At 43.9% G+C, this 24,902-nt stretch overlaps 1 protein-coding gene across 2 annotated transcripts; it reads right to left on the bottom strand.

Moving 5' to 3' along the window:
• Window positions 1-244: 244 nt before the first annotated feature.
• Rgn (regucalcin) lies at window positions 245-18,828 on the bottom strand. 2 transcript variants are annotated; one of them, XM_090326084.1, is made up of 7 exons: window positions 18,718-18,828; window positions 18,009-18,186; window positions 13,213-13,395; window positions 6,638-6,853; window positions 4,000-4,131; window positions 2,128-2,282; window positions 245-755 (listed from the first exon to the last, which is right to left on the bottom strand). In XM_090326084.1, exons 2-7 carry the CDS (start codon window positions 18,169-18,171, stop codon window positions 705-707), a joined length of 900 nt encoding a protein of 299 aa, XP_090182210.1. In that variant the 5' UTR covers window positions 18,172-18,186; window positions 18,718-18,828; the 3' UTR covers window positions 245-704. The 2 variants fall into 2 exon arrangements, with proteins under 2 accessions (XP_090182210.1, XP_090182209.1); XM_090326083.1 differs by having other exon boundaries at window positions 18,009-18,189; window positions 18,718-18,827.
• Window positions 18,829-24,902: the final 6,074 nt, after the last annotated feature.

The following is a 24,902-nucleotide window of genomic DNA, read 5'->3' as shown; positions in this document are numbered from 1 at the left end:
GTAAACAAATGCAATCATAGTGTTCAATATACACTATGTGGGAAATGAACTAAGCAACTTATAGTCAATGGGGGAAAGTGAAGGCGAAAAAGTATTTCCAAAGCATTATTTACATTATGTCCAGTAGGTGGCAGCAGGAACCATATATTTACCAGTGAATGTGCGATCTCTGGCAGTCTTTTACTTTGTAAAAGAACAGAAGAAAGAAATAACAAATAATACCAACAATAAAACAAACAGCATATAAGGCAGGTTAGCATCATGGTATATTTCATATTATAATAAAAACAAAAAGGAACAGATGTCACTGTCATTAGCAAATTTCTCTTCATTCATCTTTGAAGCTCTAGGTAAAGTTATGGAATGCAGAATAAAAGAACAGATATAGCCCTTCAGCAATTTAGAATCAATAGACTAGTTGAGAGATGAATGCTGCGTTATAGTATGTAATCAAAATCACTGCCAGCTCCTGTTCAAAATGTTCAACCTTTCAGAAACTGTTAGGTAATGGGCTGGAGATGCAGCTGATTATTAGAACATGGACTTAGCACATTACAAAGCACTGACTTCAATCCTCCCTGACCTGATCCTCCCATTGTAAATGAAAATTTAGCACTGGCAACAGTGTGATTGTTTCATTGTAAAAACTAGATTAAATTTCTATGAATTGATATCTCAAATTTTCCAGTGGTCTCCAACACTGCTCACCCTGCATAGGGACAGGGCGCGATTCCTTTGACCCCAAGGCCAGTTATCTGTTGAAAAAAGCAAAAAGAAAACCTCTGATAAGAGATCACTTATAAGAACCCTTTAAAAATTTTTTGTTTGTTAGCTTGTTTGAGTACTAGAACTTGAACTTAGGGCCTGAGCATTGACCCTTAGCTTTTTTTTTTTTTGCCAGTCCTAGGCTTGGGCTCAGGGCCTGAGCACTGTCCTTGGACTTTCTCAAGGCTAGAGCTCTACCACTTGAGCCTCAGCACCACATCCAGCATTTTTCTATGTATGTGGTACCAAGGAATCGAAACCTGGGTCTTCGTGCATGCTAGGCAAGCACTCTACCACTAGGCCAAACTCCCGGCTTAGCTTTTTTTTTTGCCAGTCCTTGGGCTTGAACTCAGTGCCTGAGCGCTGTCCTTGGGCTTTCTCAAGGCTAGAGATCTACCACTTAAGCCACAGCACAACTTTTGGCTTTTTCTGTGTATGTGGTATTGAGGAATTGAACCCGGGTCTTTGTGCATGCTAGGCAAGCACTCTACCAAACTCCCAGCCCAGATATTTTGCTCCGTTTTCCAGTTTTTTGCTGGTTAACCTGAGATAAAATTCCTGAAGACAGCTAGGTGCTGGTGACTCATGCCTGCAATCCTAGCTACTCAGGAAATTGAAATCTAAGGATTGTGGTTCCAAGCCAGCCCGGACAGGAAAGATCATGAAACTCTTTATATCCAATTAACCACCAAAAGCCAGAAGTAGTACAGTAATGTGGCGCTAAGTGGTAGAGCACTAGCCTTGAGCGAAAGAGCTCAGGGGCAGTGTCCAGGCCCTAAGTTCAATCCCAAGGATAGACATATATTCAAAAGCTGTCCTGAAGACTTTTCTACCACAATTGGCTTTGAACCAAGTTCCTCAGATCTCAGACTTCTGAATAACCTAGGATTTACAAGTGTGAGCTACTAGCACCTGGCAAAGTATTTTTATATGGGAGAAAGGAAGAGCAGAGGTGAGGGGTAAGAAAGCAATAGAAGGGGTGAACATAATCAAATTATATATTATATTCACATATGGAAAAATCACAACCAACCTACCACATTTTACAATTACTATGTGCTAATAAAAATGTGGAAATAGGCCAGGAGTATAGTGTAGTGGTAGAGTGCGTGTATGCACATGTGCACGCACACGCGCATGCGCACACACGCATACACAACATATTACAAAGGAGGTTAGATCTATTATTTGGGACTTCACAAAGCTATACAGTCTAGATAACTTAAATAAGTAAGACCAGCATAATGAACTTAACATGCTATACAGAATTAAGTTTGGAAAGGTTGCAATAGCATCAGTCATTCCGTTACCTAACAGAGGATCCTCCACCTCATCTCCAAATAAAAGACAAAGCCACATCACCTTGAAAATTCCACCAGCTTCTGGTTGCTTCAGAAGCCCTTCAGCATCCAGCCCATCCCGGGCACAGGTCACATACATTTCTGAGTAGTCCTTCCCTCCAAAACAGCATGAAGTTGTCTTCTCAACAGGCAACTTCACAGTTTGGATCCTTTTGCCTAGATCAGCAAACATTGGAAGTTCAGTTCTAGCAATTTCCAAACCATGCAATGTTTCTGAGTCCTTTGTAGAATAACACATCAATCCTAAAGAGATCATGGAAGTCAGAATTCTTCTATGTATTTAACCTGCCTTCCCAGATAGATAGCTTATTTTGAGCAAAGAGACTTCCTTCCAGAGGAATAGCTCAGACTTTCAGTTTGGGGATGTATCTTTGGTCTTCATTTCCAAAATGATCCAATTGGCATTGTTGAATATATCTCAAAATTGATTCGTTGGCAACCTTGGCCTCTAGCCCCTGGGTTTTCTTGGATTAGTAGGGATTGTATGTATATGCTATTCCTGGGATTTAACCCAGGGCCTGGGTGTTGCCCGTGAGCTTTAGTGCTCAAAGCTAGCATACCACTATATTAGCCATAGTTCCACTTCTAGAGTTTTGGTGGTTAATAAGAGTTAAGAGTCTTTTGGGGGCTAGGAGTGTGGCTTAGTGGTAGAGCGCTGCCTAGCATGCATGAGGCCCTGGGTTTGATTCCTCAGCACCCCATAAACAGAAAAATCCAGAACTGGTGCTGTGGCTCAAGTGTTAGAGTACTAGCATGGAGCAAATAAAGTCAGGGACAGTGCCCAGGCCTTGAATTTAAGCCCCGGGCACTGTCCAAAAAGAAAAAAATAATCTTTTTGGTTTGTCTATCTGGGATGGTTTTGAAGTAGGATTCTCAGATCTCAGCCTCCTGAGTAACTAGGATTACAGGCGTGAGCCACGGGTTCCAGGTGGGAGATACTTACATATGTGTATACACACCCACACACTTTTTTCCCCTGCCAGTTCTGGGGACTGACCTCAGGGCTGTTTCTGAGCTTCTTTTGCCCAAAGCTAGCACTCTACCACTTGAGCCACGGTACCACTTCTGGCTTTTTATGTTTATGTGGTACTGAGGAATTAAACACAGGGCTTCATGCATGCTAGGCAAGCACTCTGCCACTAAGCCACATTCCTAGCCCTAGCAGGATTTTTTTTTTTGCCAGTCCTGGGCTTGAGCTCAGGGCATGAACCCTATCCTTGGACTTTTTCAAGGCTAGAGCTCTACCACTTGAGCCTCAGCACCACTTCTGGCTTTTTTCTATGTATGTGGTACTGAGGAATTGAACCTGGGTCTTCGTGTATGCTAGGCAAGCACGCTTCTACTAGGCCAAACTCCCGGCCCCCTGGCAGGATTTTTAAAAATGTTATTCTTGGGACTTGAACTCAGGACTTGAATACTGTCCCTGAGCTTTTTTTTTGCTTAAGGCTAATGACCCATTATTTGAGACACAGATCTGCTTCTGGCTTTTTTGGTGGTTAATTGGGAATAACTGTCTTGTAGACTTTCCTGCTTGGGCTGGCTGGATTTTTGTTTTGTTTTGTTTTGTTTTTTGACCAGTCCTGTGGCTTGAACTCAGGGCCTGGGCACTGTCCTTGAACTTTCTGGAGGCTAGTGCTTTACCACTTGAACCACAGCACCATTTCCAGTTTTTTCTATGCATGTGGTACTAAGGAATTGATCGCAGGCTTAATGCATGCTAGGCAAGCACTCAGCCACTAGGCCACACTCTCGGCCCCCTGGGCTGGCTTTGAACAACAATCCTCACATCCTAGCTTCCTGAATAGCTAGGATTACAGGCATGACCCACCAATGACTGGCTGGTAAGGAATTTTTGGTTTTGCTGTGGACATACCTGTAGCTGGATCTAGACGAATCACGCGTCCTCCATTGTAACAGGCCACCCAAAGTTTCCCCTCAGTATCCATACACATTCCATCTGGGATATGTTCATCTTTCTCCAGCTTGTAAACACTTCTGCGGTTAGCTGTGGTCAAAAAAAACCAAAACCCCCAACCCAGCAAAACAAGAGGGCCACTCAATACTGAGAATCATACCATGAGCTCTCAAGTCTGTTATCAAGCCTGATCATTTCTGCTTATCTAGTGTCTGGAATGTGAACAAAGGATTTTGACCACATGCTTTGGGCTGGATTTACTTCCTTTTGTTTTGGTACAGACATATCTGTTGAAGCTTGCAGAGGAAGAGAAAAAGTTGTTTCTTCTCCCACCTCTTTTGTCTTGTGGTGCTGGAGATGGGACTTGGGGCCTTGTGCCTGCTAGCAAGTGTTTCACTACTGAGATAGTACAACTGTGGGTTTCGGGGAGGTCAGTAGTACAGGGATTTGAAATTACAACCTTGGGATTGTACTTAAGCCACACCTCCTTTTTGCTGCAGTTCTTTTTCCGATAGCATCTTGTGTTTTTGCCTAGGATGGCCTGGATCACAATTCTCCTCTTTACTCTTGGATAACAGACCCGCAACACCATGCCCAACTGTTTTTGTTGCTATTCAGGTGGGTTCTAGTTAACTTTTGTTCAAGCTGGTTTCAAACCATAATCCTCCTGCTTTCTGCCCTTTGAGTAGCTAGACTTACAAGTAAACCACTGTGCTTGGCTAGAATTGTTAATAAAATACTAATAGATAGCCTTCTGAGGGTAACTTGACCTGAGGCCCTGCAGACCTTTATCATATATTCTTCAGTCTGTGGTTAGACCTTCGTTGTCTTGATTACACAAATGCCCACTTTGATTAGCCCCAAGGTCTACAACGCAACTTAATGGTCCCACATGAACAAAATCTGGGACATATGGGTTCTTTTTCCTGCCTGACTAAATTCTGCAATATTAAAACTAAATATTGGAAGAGCTTGCTTTTGAAAGAAGCACCATTCTAAAACCCACCAAGTGGTTAAAGGAGAATAACAGCAATCTTTTTTGTGTGTGTGCGTCATGGGGCTTGAACTTGTCCTAGGCACTTTCCCTAAGCAATTCAGCTCAAGGCTACCACCCTAACCCTGGGCCCGCGCATTGTCCCTAAACTCTTCAGCTCAAGGCTACCACTTTACCCTTGAGCCCAACCCCATTTCCCATTTTCTAGAGGTTAACTGGACAAAACAGTCTCACTACCTTTGGTGCCCGGCTGGTTTTGAACCTTGATCCTCAGATCTCAGCCTCCTAAGTAGCTAGGATTACAGGCGTGAGCCACCATGTCTAGCTAATAACAACAATCTTAAAGCAAACATAAAAAGCCAGAGAAAGGGCTGGGAATGTGGCTTAGTGGTAGAGTGCTTGCCTAGCATGCATGAAGCCCTTCATTAAATTCCTTAGTACAACATAAACAGAAAAAAAAATGGAAGTGGTGCTGTGGCTCCAATGGTAGAGTGCTAGTCTTGAGCAAAAGAAGCTCAGGGATAGTGTCCAAGCCTTAGGACTGGGAAACAAAACAGAGAAGTGCTGGGGATGTAGCCCAGTAGTAATGGACATTCCTAGCATGTGTGAGGTCCTGGGTTTGAACCTCAGCATTGCAAAACAAAACAAAACAGCAAGCTAGAGGAACAGCTTGCTACAAAATTCAGTAATCAGATTGAAGTATAATGGAAAATGTTAAAACCATGTGCAAGGAAAAATCAGTTAGAAAATCTATTTAAAAAAAGCACTACATATTTCAAAGCAAAACATCTGTACCAGAATATTTTGCCCCTGATTAAATCTACATGGAGAGTCTTGTGATTTCTTTTCAAGTCATTTTTATGATTGGTTTTGCTCTTTTGGTCAGTTACCTTTCATCAAACAGTTTCAAGGACTCTCTTCCAAACACTGCTAAATAATTCTTTTCCTCCCAATTTCCAGTTATGGCTCCTTTACAGCACATTGATGGAATTGAACCAACCTCTAAGTATTTTTTTGCTTTTCTATTTTCAAAGATTACTCATTGGTCTGAGTATTTGCCAATGGTTAATAAAGCTCAAATAAAAAAACAGCAATCCACAACTCATTTTTTTTGCACATTTGGTTGTATGTCATTTACCTTTAGGTATCTTCTGGTAGAACAAGATCTATTTTCCAGGATACCCTTGAAAGGAAGAATACTGGGGGTCTGCCCATATGGCTGTGCATGTATGTGTGTGTATGTGCGTGCATGTCATGCATGTGCATATGCATATGTTTGAGGGTAGGGTGCTGGGGAAAGAACCTGGGTTCTCAGGACTGGAACTCAGGATGTCACACATAGCAAGCAAGCACTCCATGATTAAGCAATACCCCTGGCCCTAATGATTGTATTCACATTGTGTTGAGGGCCATGGTTTAACTGGTAGCTTAGTCAGATCCGCATAATTACTATTGTATTGGAATAACATGGAAAACTCTATGGCTTTCCATGGAAAGCAAGTATGGGTCAGCCACATGGTTGAAAGAGAGGTAACATCCTAGCCCCAATCATCTAAGAACTAAAGCAGCAGTATTGAAAAAAAAAGATGAGAAAGTACATACAGATCTCTCCTGTCTGCAAGTTGTAGTCAAATGCATCCACCGAATAGGACAGACTGTCGATGTAATAGAAGATTTTGTGGTCTAAGGACCAATCCAATCCATTGGAGATGTCCACTTGGTCAAAGTACTTCTTTACTTTGTGGTCAGGAAAGAGGGAGTACAGGGATCCTTGATGTCGCTCAAGAACTGCTGGGGAGATTTCCTCAGCCATGGTGCCTACAAAATCCAAAATGCACTTGCTCAGTCCCAGGGCATCTCAACCCATGTGAAGCCTTGTACATTTTATTTATTCTGTCTCTGTCTCTGTCCCTGTCTCTGTCTCTGTGTTTCTCTGTCTCTGTGTTTCTCTGTCTCTCTGTCTCTGTCTCTGTCTCTCTCTCTCTCTGTCTCTCTCTCTCTGTCTCTCTGTCTCTGTCTCTCTGTCTCTCTGTCTCTGTCTCTCTCTCTCTCTGTCTCTAACTCTCTCCCTCTCCCTCTCCCTCTCCCTCTCCCTCTCCCTCTCCCTCTCCCTCTCCCTCTCCCTCTCCCTCTCCCTCTCCCTCTCTCTCTCTCTCTCTCTCTCTCTCTCTCTTGCCAGTACTGGGCTTGGGCTTAGGGACTCAGCACTGTCCTTGGATTTTTCTCAAGGCTAGAGCTCTACCACTTGAGCCACAGCACCACTTCTGGCTTTTTTCTATGTATGTGATACCGAGGAATGGAACTCAGGTCTTTGTGCATGCTAGGCAAGCATTCTATGGCTAGGCCAAATTCCTGGCCCTCTTTTTTTTTTTTTTTTTTGCTGGTCCTGGAGCTTGAACTCAAGTTCTGGGCACTCTGTTTGAGCTTTTTTGTTCAAGACGAGCACTCTATCACTTGAACTACAGCTCAACTTCTGGCTTTTTTTGGTGGTTTAATCAGAGAAAAATGTTTCATAGACTTTCCTGCTTGGGTTGCCTTTCAACCAGGATCCTCAGATATCAGTCTCTTGAATAACTAAGATTACAGACTTGAGCCACCAGAACACTGTCCTTTCTAACTAAGATTTTTTTGCAGTGTTTAAATCAAAGGAATTATTATATAATATCTATCTGGGTCGTCTGTTTTGTTCTTTTGTTGATATTGGGGTTTGAATACATAGGCACTCAAGCACTTCATCCTTTTTTGCTACCTTTAGCTTTCTAATGGGGTCTCACTTTTTGCTCAGGCCAGCCTGGATCTTGATCCTCCTATTTAAATTTCCCCTATAGCTAGAATGATAGCTGCCATGCCCAGCTTTTTATTGACTGGATGGTGTCTCATGTATTGTTTTGGCCTGAGCTGGCTTCCAACCATGAGCCCACCAAGCAGCTAGTATTATAGGCATGAGCTACTATATGCCAAGCTTAGTCAGTCCTGGGGATTGAACTCAGGACCTAAGCACTGTCCCTGATCTTCTTTTGCTCAAGGCTAGCATTCTACCACTTGAGGTACAGTAACACTTCTGGCCTTTTCTGTTTATGTGTTACTGAGGAATTGAACCCAGGCCTTCATGTATGGTAGGCAAACACTCTACTACTAAGGCACATTTTCAGCCCGCTTCTACAATGTTTTTAAAATGACAACTATTTAATCAGCAGGTAGTTCAGAAAAGAATGGAAGAATTAAAATAATTAGTAAGAACTGGGTGCACGTGGCTCATACTTGTAATCCTAGCTATTCAGGAGGCTGAGATCTGAGGATCATAGTTTGAACCCAGACCATGTAAGAAAGTCTGTGAGACTCTTATCTCCATAGTAACCACCAGAAAATCAGAAGTTGCACTGTGACTGTGACTCAAAGTTGTAGAGCATTGGCCTTGAGCAAGAAAGGCCTTGAGCAAGAAAGCTCAGGGCCTGAGTATAATTTTCACAACTGACAAAAAAAGAAAATTAAAAAAAGAACCAGTAAGGGGTTGGAAGATAGTTCATTTGAGTTCAAGTTCCAGCCTCAGCCTTAAAAAAAAAAAGAACCACTAAATAGTGGTGACTATTTCATTTTCTTTTACAATATCTCCAGCTTATACTTAAGATAGTCTGAAGACTGAAAAAGACTGTGGTATAGAGACACAGAGACTCAAGACAAGTCCTACAGAATCGGCCCAAGAAGCGGAAAGGAAATTAATGAATCTCAGAGAGTGTGAGCAGCTCTCATTCTTCACCTCTTACTTACTCATCTCCAGGCAATTCTATAGGAGAGAGGAGCAACAACACAAAGTAGCCAGCAACTGGAGGAACCAGAAGTCAAAGGGAAACAGTACAGTGAAATGACTTTTTTTGCCAGTACTGTGGCTTGAACTCAGGGCCTGAGTTCTGTCCTTGGGTTTTCTGAGTGCTGACCTTGGGTTTTCTCAAGCTTGGAGCTCTACCACTTGAGTAACAGTACCATTTTCACCTTTTTCTATGTATGTATTATGGAGGAATCGAACCCAAGTCTTTGAGCATGCTAGGCAAGCACTCTACCACTAGGCCAAACTCCCGGCCCCATGAAATGCTTTTGGATAGCTGGGTGTGGTGGCTCATGCCTGTAATCCTAGTTGCTCAGGAGGCTGAGATCTGAGGATCAAGGTTCAAAGCCAGCCCAAGCACCATGAGATTTTATCTCCAAGTAATCTCTAGAAAATGGGAAATGGGGCTGTGGCTCACGGGTAGGGTGGAAGCCTTGAGCTGAAGAGCTCAGGAACAGTGCCCAGGCCCAGTGTTCAAGCCCCATGACCCACAAAATAGAAATGCTTTTGGATTTAGTTCTTTTCCCCTGTCTTCATGTGGTTTAGACCTAAAGGCAGCACAGTCATAGAAATGGCGAGGGGTGGGTGGAAGAAGAGTTTCTGGGTACAGAAGTAGATGGGAAGGCTCCAGGGAACTGGAAAACATACAGAAAATGTGAAGAGGCAGGGCTCAGAAATGGAGCCCCATGGCCAGAAGATTGGCCTAATGGTAGAGTGCTTGCCTAGCATGCAAAAAGACCTGAGTTCAGAACCACATACATAGAAAAAGCTGGAAGTGGTGCTGTGGCTCAAGTGGGAGAGCTCTAGCATTGAGAAAGCTCAAGGACAGTACTCAGACCCCAAGTTCAAGCCCTGGGGCCAGCAAAAAAAATGGAGTCCCTTCACACAGCTAATTCCTAGGCTTATTCCCAACTTGTATATGCATGAGTCAACATTCTAATCAGCTCCCCAAGATTTGGGGAATGGAACTAGAACTTGTCAGTGCCACACTGACCACTGGGTGGTTAGGATTACAAGCATGGAAAGCATGAACCATCAGAACCTGGCTTTCTTTTTTTAGTGTGGGTCATGGGGCTTGAACTCTGGGTCTGGATGCTGTTCCTGAGCTCTTCAGCTCAAGGCTACCACCCTACCCCTGGAGCCACAGTCCCAATTCCCATTTTCTAGATATTAACTGGAGATAAATCTCAAGATCTTTTGTAACCAGGCTGGCTTTGGATCTTGATCCTCAGATCTCAGCCTCCTGAGTAGCTGGAATTACAGGCATGAGCCACCACGCCTGGCTCTGGCTCTTTCATTTAAAAAAATTGTTTTTTTCCAGTTCTGGGGCTTGAACTCAGGGCCTGGGCACTGTCCCCAATCTTCTTTTGCTCAAGGCTAGCACTCTATCACAACCCACAGCACCACTTCTGCCTTTATCTGTTTATATAGTACTGAGGAATAGAACCCAGGCCTTCATGCATGCTAGGCAAGCACTCTACTTTTTGGCAAGCTCATGCTAGGTAGATGAGAAATACATGTGTGATGAGCTATCTAATTGTAAACTACAGTTCTAACTCTATTTAGTGCTGGTGCTTGAACAACTACAACAAATAGCCTGGGCACTATCCTGGAGCTTTTTTTTTCTGCTTATGGCTAGTGCTCTGCTACTTGTGTGTGTGTCACAGCTCAACTTTTAGTTTTTTGCTAAATAATTTGAGATAACAGTCTCATGGACTTTCCTGACCGTGTTTTAAACCTTGAGCCTCAGATCTAGGCTTCTTGAATAGCTAGAATTACAAGTGTGAGCCACCAATGCCTGGTCAAATTCCCTCCCTTCCTTCCTTCCTTTCTTCTTTTTCTTTTTTTCCAGTTCTGGGGCTTGAACTCAGGGCCTGGACACTGTCCAGCTTTTTTCTATGTATGTAGTACCAAGGAATTGAACTAGGGTCTTTGTGCATGCTAGGCAAGCACTCTACCACTAGGCCAAACTCCCAGCTGGCTTTTTCTTTTCTTTTTCTGTTGGGACTTGAACTCTAGGCCTGGGCATTATTTCTGAGCTCTTCAGCTTAAGGCTATCGCCCTACCCCTTGAGCCACAGCGCCACATCCAGTTTTCTGGTGGTTAATTGGAACTATGAGTCTCAGGTGCCTTAGTGCCCTGGGTGGTTTGAACCTGACTAGCTTTTTGATAATGAATTGGAGATATGCTGATATACTTTCCTGCCCAGGATGGCTTTGAACTGTAATCCTTAGATCTCAGCTTCCTAAGTAATTAGGGTTATATTCATGAGTGTCTGGCATTGGGCTTGTTCAAAATCATTTAAAGTTGGATAAATAAGCCAAGCTTGGCAATGCATACCTATAATCTCAGCATACAAGAGGGAGAGGTAAGGAAATTACAAGTTCAAGGCCAACCTAGGTTATATAGTAGTGAGGCCCTATCTCAAACCAAAAAGAAGCATTCCTCTACTTCCTCCTCAAACCTCATTACTGAGCTGTAGAGAAGTTTGCAAAGACTTTAGCTAGGTGATGGCAATTAACACCAGCAATGAGAGCAGGTGGGTATGGTGTACCTCCAGATGGAGTTTACCAGAGAGCTCAAAACGTCACCAGCATAGTAATACAGCCAAGAATGTGCAACAGCAAGCTAATCACAGAGAGACATCAGAGCAGTGAAAAATGAGGAATGTCCTGTTATGAAAGGTGGGGGGGAGGGACTGCTGGGTTGGTCTAACTCTTCTAAAAACAGCAATGGCATAAAAACAAAGACAGAAGGCCATGGAAGAGTTCCAGAGTAAGAGGAAGAAAAGGCAAGATGGTATATCACGTGATTCTAGACAGTAGCCTCTGCTGGATAGCAAGAGGCCATGAAAGACATAAGTTTGGTCGATGAACCTAAGTGGAATAAAGAAAATACAGCAGGGGGCCGGGAGTTTGGCCTAGTGGTAGAGTGCTTGTCTAGCATGCACAAAGACCCAGGTTCGATTCCTCGGTACCACATACACAGGGGGAAAAAAAAAGCCGGAACTGCTGCTGAGGCTCAAGTGGTAGAGCTCTAGCCTTGAGAAAGTCCAAGAACAGTGCTCAGGCCCTGAGCTCAAACCCAAGACTGGCAAAAATAATAAAATACATCAGATGAAATTACTGAATCAGTGCTAAATCACTTCAATTTGATAACAGCAAAGTGCGCTGGGAGTTTAGCCTAGTGGTAGAATGCTTGCCTTGCATGCATAAAGACCTGGGTTTGAGTCCTCAGAAGTGGTGTTGTGGCTCAAGTGGTAGAGCTCTAGTCTTGAGAAAGCCTGAGGACAGTGCTCAGGTCCTGAGTTCAAGCCCCAGGACTGGCATAAAAAAAGACTATACCATTTTCCTTGTGAAATTCATACTGAAGTAGTAATTGTTGCTGTTGTTGTTGTCGTCGTCGTCGTTGCGCGCGCGTGTGTGCGCGTGCGCAAACATCCTGGGAGTTGAAATCAGAGCTTAGACGCTGTCACTTAGTATTTGTACTCAAGGCTAGCATTCTGTCACTCACTTGATTCAGCTCCACTTCTGGCTTTTCGGTGGTTAATTTGAGATAAGAATCTTACAGATTTTCTTGCCCTGACTGGCTTCAAACTGTGATCCTCAGATCTCAGCCTCTTAAGTTGCTGTGATTACAAATGTGAGCCACTGGTGCCTGGCACTATTCTTGCCTGTTTATTTTTTTATATATCTGTTAATCTCAAGTTATTTCATTTGTGGGGTTTGGGAATGTAGCTCAGTGGTAGAGCACTTACCTACCATGCACAAGGCCCTGGGTTCCACCCAAGCAGCACCCCTACACATACATGCACACATACACACACACTCAGACTCCTTTGAATAACAATTTGACTATTGCATATCTGAAGTTATAGTGTTTGCTCTAAAATTCTGTAAGCAGGGGCTAAGGAAGAATCATAAGAACCAAGCACTGTTGCCTTGAGTGAAAAAGCTCAGGGATTGTGCCCAGGCCCCGAGTTCAAGCACTATGACAGAGAGAGAGGGAGGTGGGAGAGGGAAAGGGGAGGAGAGGGAGAGGGAGAGGGAATATGAATGAAGACAGAGGCACTGGTGTCTCATCTGTAACCCTAGTAACCCTAGCTATTTAGGGAGCTGAGATCTGAGAATCATGATTCTGAGCTAGTTTCGGTAGAAAAGCCCTTGAAAATCTTCAATTAAGTAGGAAAATGATGAACTGGAGGCATGGCTCAATTGGTAGAGCACCAGATGTGAGCAAAATGACTGACCAAAAAGTGTGAGACCGTAAGTTCCCTGGTACTGGTGTACTGGTGCGCGTGCGTGCGTGCATGCACACGCACGCACGCACGCACGCACACACACTGTAATCATACCTGCAAAGTACCTCCCAGCAGGATCAACCTTTCCATCATTGAATCGATTGTTTTTCTTGTCTTTATCCACTGTGGCCAGGACAACTACTGATTGATCTTTCCAGTTCAAAGCACAGAACTTTGTTCCAATGGTTGCAACATAGCCTCCCGATTGGCGAAGGGCCACAGAGCTGACTGGGGCATCTGTAGAACAAAAACTATTATTAGAAGGCAAGCAGCAATCCAGTGGCCATCATATCCCCAGGTATCTCGTATTTGTTTTTGTTTATTTTTGGGCAGTCCTGGGGCTTGATCTCAGGGCCTGGGCACTGTCCTTGGACACGTTTTGCTCAAGGCTAGTGCTCTGCCACTTTAGCCACAGCACCGCTTCTGGCTTTTTCTGTGTATGTGGTACTGAGGAATCGAACCCAGGGCTTCATGTAGCTAGGTGAGCATGCTACCACTAGGCTACGCTCCTGGCCCACCAGTTATCTCTTAACAGCTTTGATAATGGCAGTGTGCTGACTCATGCTGAATAACGAACAAAGACTATGGTTGTCCGTTAACTTGAGAAATCCGCTGCAGCCTATTCTAGATAGCAAAGCTGGAAAGACAGATATGACTCCATTCTTCTGGAAAACTTTCAGGCACCTGAAACAAGTAAAGGAACCAAACTATAGCAGCTGAACCCAGGGTGTAGCTTAGTGGTCCTCAGCCTAGCAAACATCCTTCAGCAGACATAGGAAACCTCACACTATGTTCAGAGGAGGGGTCCTAATCTAGGGACACCTGGATGGTCACAACAGAGCAAGCAATGTTTGTTTGTTTGCCAGTCCTAGGGCTCGAACTCAGGGCCTAGGCACTGTCCTTGAGCTTTATCAAGGCTAGAGCTCTACCTCTTGACCCACAGCACCTCTTCCAGGGTCTCATTTTGAATGTATTCAATTAAAGAGTTTCTCTAATCTTTTTTGGAAATATATATATGGTAAAAGATAATAAATAGAAAAGTGAAAGGGCTGGGAGTATAGCCTAGTGGTAGAGTGGTCACCTAACATGCTCAAAGCCCTGGGTTTGACTCCCTGGAACTATATACACAGAAAACGACAGAAGTGGTGCTATGGCTCAAGTGGTAGAGTACTAGCCTTGAGCAAAAACTGTCCAAGTAGAGTGCTCAGGCCCACAGTTCAAGCCCCAGGACTGGTAAAAAAACTAATGTAGGTGAAATATAATTATATCCCTTCATCATATTAATGTATTTTGTATCTTTAAAGTTGAGGCTCTCTGGGGCAGTGACTCATACTTGCCTGTAATCTCAGGTTTTATGGAAGGTAGAGAGCAGGAAGATTACAGACAGCTCAGGCAAAAAGTTAGCAAGACTAAATATCTCAGTTAATAAGTCAGGCATGTTGTTTCATACCTGTAATCTCAGCTAGGTGGGAAGTAGGAAGACTGAGGTTGAAGACAGGCTCAGGGCAAAAGTATGAGGCTTTATCCATAAAAACAACTATAAAATAAAAGGACTTGGAGTATGGCACAGCAGCAGTGTAACTGCCTAGTAAGGGAAAAGCCTTGAATTAAAGAAAATAATAATGCTGTTCTGATTCCCCCAAAATTTAGATTTTCTTCATCTAATATATTTTGGCAGTACTGGAGTTAAAACTAAGGGCTTCTGGGCTGGGAGTTTGGCCTAGTGGTAGAGTGCTTGCCTAGCATGCACGAGGACCGGGGTCTGAGTCCTCAGTACATACATAGAAAAAAGCCAGAAGAGGTGCTGTGGCTCAAGTGGTAGAGCTCTAGCCTTGAGAAAGTCCAAGGACAGTGCTCAGGCCCTGAGCTCAAGCCCAGGACTGGCAAAAACCAAACCAAACCAAAACAAAAACTAAGGGCTTCAAACTTGCTAACCATGTCTGTACTCCAAGAAAACGTTTTTTTTGACTGTATAGGGTTTGAACTCCAGGCTTGCTCCACTGGTGCTCTGCCATTTGAGCCATATCTCTACCACTGATTTTTGCTGATATTTGGAAATGGAGTCTCAATGACTTTTCTGTGTGGGCTGGCTTCAGATCTTCAGATCTCTGCATCCTGTGTAGCTAAGATAACAGGTCTGAGTCACAAGCACAGGGCTCAAGAAAACTTTTTTTTAAAGTGGAAAGACTGATTACTGTGGTAAGCATCAAAAGAAATATATTTATTAGAATTTGTTAAGGCTAGGTGCTGGTGGCTCATGCCTGTAATCCTAGTTAGATCTGAGGATTGCAGTTTGAAGCCAGTCTGGGCAGGAAAGTCTGTGAGACACTTATCTCCAATAAACTACTCAGACAAAGCTAGAAGTGGCACTGTGGCTCAAGTGGTAGAGCACTAGACTTCAGCACATTGAAGCTCAAGGACAGTGCACAGGGTCTGAGTTCAAGTCCCATAAACAACAAAAAATAAAAGCTATCCCCATCTGGGAGTCAATGGCTCGTGCCTCTAATACTAGCTATATAGGAGGCTGAGGTCTGGGGATCATGGCTCAAAGCCATTCTGGGCAGGAAAATCTTTAACCACAAAACAAAGGTAATCATGGTATTCAGTATGCACTATGTAGAAAATGACCTATATAATTTGTAGACAGGGATAAGACGGAGAAACTGAGAGATGGGGTATATTTTCCAAAATAAGAAATGAACTCATTACCTGATTCATAAAAGGGTAACCCCTCTATACAACACATTAATACTAACAATAAAATTACTTTTAATTTTTTGTTAAAGCCAGAAGTGGAGGTGTAGCCTAAGTGGTAGGATACTAGCTTTAAGCAAAAAAAGCTCAGGGATGGGTCAGTAATTTGGCCTAGTGGTAGAGTTCTTGCCTTGCATGCATGAAGACCTGGGCTCAATTCCTTGGTATTACATACATAAAAAAGGCAGATGTGGTTCGGTCGTTTAAGTGGCAAAGCTCTAGCCATGAGGAAAGCCCAAGGACAGTGCTCAGGCCCTGAGTTCAAGCCCCAGAACTGGCAAAAAAAAAACAAAGCTCAAGGACAACACCAAGGTCCTAAGTTCAAACCCCAGGACCAGCACCAAGAAAAACTGTTCCCAGGGGCAGGACATGTGGCCATGTGGTTCAAAGGATAGAATGGCAGCAGAGAAAGTAGAAGGTCTTGAGTTCAAATTCTAGACTAGGTGGGTAGCTCAGTGACACATATAAGCCCTGGATTTAAAACAACAACTAAATCCAAAACAGGTTTGAGTTTCCCAAATGAATTCATGGGATGAGATACCAGAATTGCTGAAACTTTATGTTTCCCATGATTCCCAAGACTTCAAGAATTCACGGTATATCTTCCTTTGAACACAAGAAACTTCCTTGTCTATTGATAACAACATCAGCCCATTGCTTTGGGCCACAGAAAGTCATAAACTGTGAGCTGGGTGCTAGTAGTGCACGTCTGTTATCCTAGTGACTCAGAAGACTAAAATCTGAGGATTGAGGTCCAAAGCCAGTCTGGGCACACAAATCCTCATGCTCTTCTCTCTAATTAACCAGTAAAAAACAAAATAAACACATTGTTCAAATGGCAGCTTCTAGCATTAAGCAGAAAAGACAAGTCACAGAGTGATGCCTTGAGTTCAAGCCCCTGTTCCGGCACATACTCACAAGTAACAGACTTTTGAGACTACAGTGCCCTAAATGGAATTGGAATGATATGAAAATGTACACATATTTTCTTCAGGAATCTTGCATTTTTATATTCAGCAAATCCACGCCTAGTTGAAATGTCTGAAATGTAAAAGCTCTTGTTCCACTGAAACAAGGTGTCCGTGTGTGTGTGTCCATGTGTGCACGCGCGTGAGTGCACACACACGTGTGTGTGCATTGCTAGGACTGAGGCTTAAAGTCAGAGCTTTATACTGTCATTTACTTTTTTTGCTCAAGGCTGGAGCTGTAACACTTGAGCCACCCCTCCACTTCTGACATTTTTGGTGGTTAACAGGAGTTGAGAGTCTCACAGACTTTTCTGTCCAGGATGGCTTTCAACTGAGATCTTCAGATTTTAGCCTCCTGCGTAGCTAGGATTATAAACGTGAGCCACTGGCACCTGGCTACTTTAATGTTGTTTTTTTTAATGAATGTCTGGACATGGCCCAAAGGTAGTTTGCCTTTGCTTTGCCACCAATCAGGTCTTCAGCTCTTCAGCTCTCAAAGCTGTAATCTGAGTGTGTTTAGCAAAGATCGATACAATGTTTCAGTATCAAAACAAAACTGGGAGCACAGCTAAGTGGTAGTGTTTTTCTAGTAGTCACTGGGACTCCATCCTCAGCAGCAAAAAATAAAACAAGCAGATCAAACAAAACTGGGAAGACAATGAGCAAAGTTTGAATAATTCATCCATGTTCTCCTGGATTATAGTAGGGGGCAGACATGGATGAAGGACAGAGGGAGCCAGTGGAAAAGGTTCACAATACTTGCAATGTGTTTTAACAAGAGGGTCACAGGGGGTGGACTAATCTGGTGGGAAAAGATGGCTGATAACAATGACATGAGCTCAGGTGGAGCTGATGGCTCACAAATGTAATCTAATACTCAAGAGGTTACAATCTGAAAATCATGGTTCAAAGCCAACCTGGACAAGAAAATCCATGAGACTATTATCTCCAATTAAGTACCAAAAAAACCAACCAAACAAAACAAAACACCAAAACACTAGAAGTGGAGTTGTAGCTCAAATGGTAGAGGGCTAGCCTTGAGCACACAAAAGCTCAGGGACAGCAGGCTGGGATGGCCCTGGATGGCCACACACACAGTGTAAATGTGAGCGTTGCCTTCATCCTTACCCACGCTCATTCGCTGCACTTGGTTGGTGAGTGAATTCCACTGGCAAACCTTTCTTGCAGGAATGTCCACGAAGAGCAGAGAGTTGGATGCTTCATCCCATACTGGTGACTCACCACAATGACAATTCTCCCGCAAAACACATTCGATCTTAATGGAAGACATTGTCACAAGAGACACCTACTGAAGGTAACAGAAACCAAATGAAATGCAATGGCAGAGAATAAATTCGGTAGACTGTTTTAGACTGCTAATAATTCTAACACAGATACAGCATCTCTTGTTAAAAATGGCATGGTAGAGATAGGGGAGTTTGCACAAAAGGAAGGTTTATGGTAATCCTATGTCATGCCAATTTATCTACACAATTTGTCCAACAACTCAGACAATCCTTAGCATTATTTAAGCAATTAAATGTTTTCATATTAATCTGTGTAACATGTTTTTGGGGACCTCATACCATTGAAAAGTTAATTACTGTAGAATATAAATTAAGTTTTACATGCATTGGAAATAAAAAATGTTCCCTATTCTTTGTCTTTTTTTTCCTTTTTGTGATGCAAAGTTAGCTTTCTCAAAGTGGTTTACTACCTCCTAGAGATCTGACTGTAATCAGAACTGGAAAGTCCAGTCAGCTTTGCAAAGCCAAAGCAAGATGTACGTGACAGAAGACAGGTAGGAGGAAGGAAGGGCTGATTGGAGATAACTTACCAGTGAGGTTTTTCCAGCTATCTTTTGAAAGGAAGGAAAAAATAGTCACTGTGACATCCACACCTTGGTGTCCACACCTTGGTGTTCGTAGCCCTCAGAGAACAAACTGCTCAGATGGTGCAAGGCTGCCTTTATGCCAGCACCCTGGCCCCAGGGCGGGGCAGGGAGGTGGGCAGCTCCCTTATTGATGGCCATCCGGTGTGACTGAAGGTCATTTTCTCTTTCTGTCTCCAACCCTTATCAATTGGTGCTATTGATTCCCTCTTGGAGATCTGAGGCTTTTTTTTTTTGCCAGTCCTGGGCTTGAGCTCATGGCCTGAGCACTGTCCTTGGACTTTCTCAAGGCTAGAGCTCTACCACTTGAGCCTCAGCACCACTTCTGGCCTTTTCTGTGTATGTGGTACCAAAGAATTGAACCCAGGGCTTCATGCATGCTAGGCAGGCACTCTACCACTAGGCCCCACACCCAGCCCCAGAGTGTTTAGAAATATATTTACCAATCAGGCACTGGTGGCTCATGCTTATAAAACTAGTTACTCAGGAGGCTGGGTCTTCGTGCATGCTAGGCAAGCACTCTACCACTAGGCCAAACTCCTGGCCCCCTAAGCCCCCTTTTTTTTGCCAGTCCTGGGCTTGGGCTCAGGGCCTGAGCACTGTCCTTGAGCTTTCTCAAGGCTAGAGCTCTACCATTTGGGCCACAGCTCCACTTCCAGCTTTTTCTGTGTATGTGGTACCAAAGAATTGAACCCAGGGCTTCCTGTATGCTAGACAGGCACTCGACCACTAGGCCCCACACCCAGCCCCAGAGTGTTTAGAAATATATTTACCAATCAGGCACTGGTGGCTCATGCTTATAAAACTAGTTACTCAGGAGGCTGACATATGAGGATCATGGTTCAAAGCCAGCCAGGGCAGGAAAGTCAGTGAGAATCTTAATCTCCATCTAGCCACAAGGAAACCATAAGTAGCACTGTGGTTCAAAGCAATTAAAAATTCAGGGACAGCACCCAGGCCCAGAGTTCAAGCCTCATTTTTGACAAAAAAAAAAACCAGAAAAGTAAAGAAAAATGAAGAAAGAAATATGTTATTCTGGCTTTTGGATGGTTATTTGGAAGTAGAGTCTGGTGAATTTTCCTGGCTGGGCTGGCTTCAAACCATGATCCTCACATCTCAGCTGCCTGAGTAGCTAGGATTACAGGCATGAGCCATCTGTGCCCAACATTCTTTCTTTCTTTTTTCTTTTTTTTGTCATTCGTAGGGCTTGAACTCTGGGCCTGGGTGCTGTCCCTGAGCTCTTCAGTTCAAGGCTAGTGCTCGACCACTTGAGCCACAGCACCACTTCTGGTTTTCTGGTGGTTAATTAGAAGTAAAAGGCTCATGGACTTCCATGACTCACCACATGTGACTATGCACGTGACCACAGTCAGGGCCTGCTTGGTGTTGAACCACAATCCTTAGATCTCAGCTTCCTGAGTAGCTGGGATTACAGAGCCACCAGCGCCTGGCCCTACATCCATTTTCAAATTAAGATGATTAAAGGAGAAGAGAACTGGACATTTCCCCCTGTTTTCTTTTTCTTCTGGTGTTGTAGAACAGAACCCAGGGTCTAGAAAGCCCTTCCCTGCGTTCTACCCCCACCACAGCCCATCAGTGTTGGTAGTTGATGACCTCTTAGAAGAGACTAACTTCCTAGAAAGACACCTGGCCACATTGGCAAGGAGTTTACAACTGCACAAGCAAGGAACATTCTATGCTGGGACATTAGGCCATAGACTGTAATCAGTGAATTGGAAGAAGAAAAAGAAACAATTTGAAAAGAGAGAGAGTGCAAAAACAATAAGATCAGATAAGAGTTCCTCCTGGGAGAGGCAGGCCTGATGCCTCTGGGTGGTCCCACACACAGATGGGGCAAGGACTACTTTAAACACACACACACACACACACACACACACACACACACACACACACACACACAGCGCAAACATGGCTCATATACAGGTTGTCACCAAAGATTGTAGAATGTGGAATCTGGAATGATCATTGATTGTGGCTCAGACTCAAAAGGCCTTCAAGCTATCAATCGGAGATAAGATCCAAGATCAGACAGGCCGCTTTTGCAATAAAGGACTTTTAACCCCACAGCCCTGTTCTATCGCAAACCTGGGACTGCCAAGTGTCCCATTTCTGCCCGAGCACTGGTTGAGAGGGGGGTGGCTGGGCAAGGACCAAGGGTGGGAGGGGGAGGGGTACCCTGAGGACAGAAATTCGGGGCCCGCGCTTCGCCTGGGGTACCTGTGACCGTGAAGGAGGGGGGGGTGTCTTCGCACAATCTGGAAGCACTACTGCAGCTTCAGGTTACTGCTTCAAGGATGGTGATGGTTTCTCACTGTGAAGTTACAGGCTGAGCCCTCCTTGTTCCTGATGTTGGGGCGGGCTGCGGCAGGCCGTCCTAGTAGCCACAGGGCAGTGGAATTCCTTCCGGCTGCCCCTGGTTGGTAGTCTGGGCAGATCAGATGTCACTCAGCTGTCGCCAGAGACTTTGCTCTCTAGAGGAGGAGGGGGTGGGGAGGCCGGTTCTGTCCGGGCTCACCCTTGGCTGGTGACTTCTCTGGCGGTTTGAAGGTCAGTCCCTGGGAAGGGGAAACCCCCGCCTGGGACACAGCCTTGGGAATTGTGGGGATGTGGGGATGAGCTACCCCACTTGCTCGCCCTTCCCCACTCCTACAGCCAACGCTGTACCTCTGGTCTCCCACAGCTTGAATGAAACTTGCAAGAGCTATTGCAGGGCAGGGGTGGGCGGGGAGGGGTGAGGGGAGGGGTGCAAAAGGCTTGGGGCCTAGTGAACCTCAGCTTTGGAGTTTGGACACGTAGCTAAAATCTATCTCTTATGTAAACAAACAAATCGTTGTTAAAATGCTTAACTGATTGGAACAGGATTCTGGTTAAACACAAACAGGTTAAAATGGAAAGAACAAAGCAGTTAAACAAAATCATCCCAGTCCCTGGTTTGCAAAATCCTCCCTATCTCTCTTGGCTGGAGGCCAATGTTTGCAAAACATTTTTTTTTCCCTTTGTGATGATCCTGGGGCTTGAAATCAGAGACTGGGTGCTGTTCTTGAGACTTTATGCTCAACCACTCGAGTTACGGGTTCACTTAGAGATTTTTGGTAGTTTGTTGGAGATAAGAGTCTCACAAGGGGGCTGAGAATATGGCTTAGTAGTAGAGTGCTCACTTAGCATGTATGAAGCCCTGGGTTTGATTCCTCTGTACCACATACTCAGAAAAAGCTGGAAGTGGAGTGTGGTTGGAGTGGTAGAGTGTTAGTCTTGAGCAAAAGCTCAGGGACAGTAAGAAAGAAAGACAGAGAGAGAAGGGGGGAAGAGAGAGAGAGAGAGAGAGAGAGAGAGAGAGAGAGAGAGAGAGAGAGGCAGACAGAAAGAAAGAAAGAAAGAAAGAAAGAAAGAAAGAAAGAAAGAAAGAAAGAAAGAAAGAAAGAAAGAAAAAGTCTCACAGGGCCTTCCTGCCCAGGCTGTCTCTGAACCCCGCAAAAAAAAAGTTTCCCAAGACGTTAATTGAAAAATAACCTAGCCAGGCATGGTGCCTCAGGAGGCTGAGACCTGAGGATTGCAGTTCAAAGCCAGCCTGGGCACTAGAACCAGAAGTGAGGCTGTGGCTCAAGGGGTAGGACAGTAGCTTTGAGCTGAAGAGCTCAAAGATAGTGCCCAGGCCCAGAGTCCAAAAAAAAAAAAGCCTAAAAGCTAAAAAGGGTAGGAAGTGTGGCTTTACTGATAGAACCAAGTGTAAGGGCCTGAGTTCAAATGCCCTCAATATCACCAGAAAAAATTGGAGCCAGGAGTTTGGCCTAATGGTAGAGTGCCTACCTAGCACGCACGAAGACCCGGGTTCCATTCCTCAGTACTACATATACAGAAAAAAAAATATGGAACTCTCAGAGGAGCATATCTTGTTGACTTCAAGTACAATATAGATGGTCAAGGTGTTTCTGAGAGCTTTAATAGTTGTGGGTTTGGAATTCCACGAATTCTTTGTACCTTCTGTGCTAATTCTTTGTATTTTCTGTACTAATGCAAAAAAATTAGAAAAAATAGATTATGTTCACGGGCTCTGAGTGTGGTCTAGTGGTAGAGTGTTTGCCTAGTATGCACAAAGCCTGGGTTCAATTCCTTGGTACCACATATACAGGAAAAGCCAGAAGTAGTGCTGTGGCACAAGTGGTAGAGAACACTAGCCTTTAGAATACCCAAGGACATTAGCAAGGCCTAAGTTCAGGCACCAGAACTGGCCCAAAAAAAGAAAAAACCCAAACAGCAAAACAAACAAATGAAAATAATAATAAAGATTATGTTCAGTGATGAGTGTTTTGTTTCTGTTTCTTACTTTGAAGGTGTAAGTTTCAATTTTTTTTCTTTTCTTTGCCATTCCAGGGACTGAACTCAGGGCTTGAGCACTGTCTTTGGGCTTTCTGCAAGGCTAGAGCTCTACCACTTGAGCCACAGCACCACTTCCAGCTTTTTTTTTCTATGTATGTGGTATCAAGGAATCAAACTCGGGTCTTCATGCATGCTAGGCAAGCATTCTACCATTAGGACAAACTCCCAGCTCCAAGTTTCAAAATTTCTTCAAAGTATATTATTAATTCAATTTATTAACGTAATCTTTTTATCTAAGTTCTTTTTCTGTCAGTCCTGAAGCTTGAACTCAAGGGCCTGGGCCTACACATTGTCCCTGGGTGTCTTTTGCTCAAAGCTAGCACTCTACTACTTAAGACATAGCGCCCCAAGCTAGCACTCTACCATTTGAGATACAGCACCTCTTCTGGCTTTTCCTGTGAGTGCTTGGACAGATGGAACTCACTTGTATTCCTCTCTCTCTCTCTCTCTCTCTCTCTCTCTCTCTCTCTCTCTCTCTCTCTCTCTCTCTCTCTCTCTCTCTCTCTCTCCCTTTCTCTGCCTCACTAAAGCAGGGTGGAACAGGTATCAATGTCTGCTTAATACCTGTCTAGTAAAGGACAGGAAAACTTTGCTGTTTTTATGATGGAAATTCTGATTGTTCTTGACTAAATCTTGAGTTTTCCCTAGCATTGACCACATGGTGGCATAATGAAGACCTGGGATTAGCAGATGCCATCTTGGCATCATCGTAAAACTGGGATTACAAGAGCCAGTTTGGCAGGGTAAAATTTCCAAAAACTCTTGGAGGTGGAGCCCCACCCACCTGTTAGGTAATGGGTGTGCCTAAATTTCTAGTGGAAGGGGTGTGGATATGAAAACTCAGGCTCCTGTAACCACTATGTTTAAAGCTCTGCACTGCCTAGTATTTCAATTTAGAGGTCAGAATGCTGTGAACTTGTCCCCGCCCTGACTCTTGGAGCAGGCCCGGCACCATGATGGCATGCCATGTGTCTCAGTGTTCATGTCCTGTCTAACTTCCTGGCCCTTGTCTGGTCACCCTGGAGTTCCAATTGAGCTCTTGGAGTTGAATTGGTTTCTCAGAATGTTTCTCGCTGTACAATAGGTGAAAGACCTTGTTTGCTGGCAAAGTTTTGTTTTCAAACTAGCCATGTGGTTCAATTATGATTGGGCAAAAAAATGTCATCTTGCTATTGGAATTCCAGAAAACTCAGATGACTGATTTTAAGAAAAATCTAAGTGTACCTTAAAGATTTTGCACAAAATATCCATGTCTGTCTTCCTGTCTGTGTGTAAAATACTGTCTTAATGTTCCAAAGTTGCTTGCTTTTGACTAGAATTGCAACAGTCTCAAAGCTCAGAGAATCTGCCCCTGGCTGCTTATGGGCAGAGCCACTGGCGATTGCCTTGAGGCAGTTACCTAACTAAACAAAAATCTCTGGACAGGAAGTGGCGCTGTGGCTTAAGTGGTAGAACAATAGCCCTGAGCTGAAGAGCTCAGGGACATTGCCCAAGCCCAGAGTTCAAGCCTCATGACAAAAAAACCAAACCAAAACAAAACAAAAAACTCCAGACAGTTTTAAATTCCATGTTGATCAGATTCGAGTACAAGTAAATGGATATAAAAGTTAATCGAAACACAAATTAAGGTAAAAGCAGTAAATAAAGGCCTAGGGAAGTAGTTAGGGGAACAAAAATGGTTTCCTTCAAAAAGTATGAACTTAGCCAGAAGCATGGCCTTGTGGTAGAATGCT

This window comes from Megascapheus bottae, chromosome X, assembly GCF_031878675.1.
Source record: "Megascapheus bottae isolate mThoBot1 chromosome X, mThoBot2.hap1, whole genome shotgun sequence".
Taxonomy (NCBI): Eukaryota; Metazoa; Chordata; class Mammalia; order Rodentia; family Geomyidae; genus Megascapheus; species Megascapheus bottae.
Note: the sequence above shows the minus strand (reverse complement) of the source record. Positions and strands in the feature narration are given on the sequence as shown.

Excerpts from the sequence above, each read along its gene's own strand:
- Rgn (XM_090326084.1), bottom strand. The coding sequence starts at position 18,171 with ATGTCTTCCATTAAGATCGAATGTGTTTTGCGGGAGAATTGTCATTGT. Across the intron at positions 6,854-13,212 it reads TGCTGGGAGGTACTTTGCAG|GCACCATGGCTGAGGAAATC; the intron begins GTATGATTACAG and ends TGGATTTTGTAG. Across the intron at positions 756-2,127 it reads AAGCTGGTGGAATTTTCAAG|ATAACTGGCCTTGGGGTCAA; the intron begins GTGATGTGGCTT and ends TTTTTTCAACAG.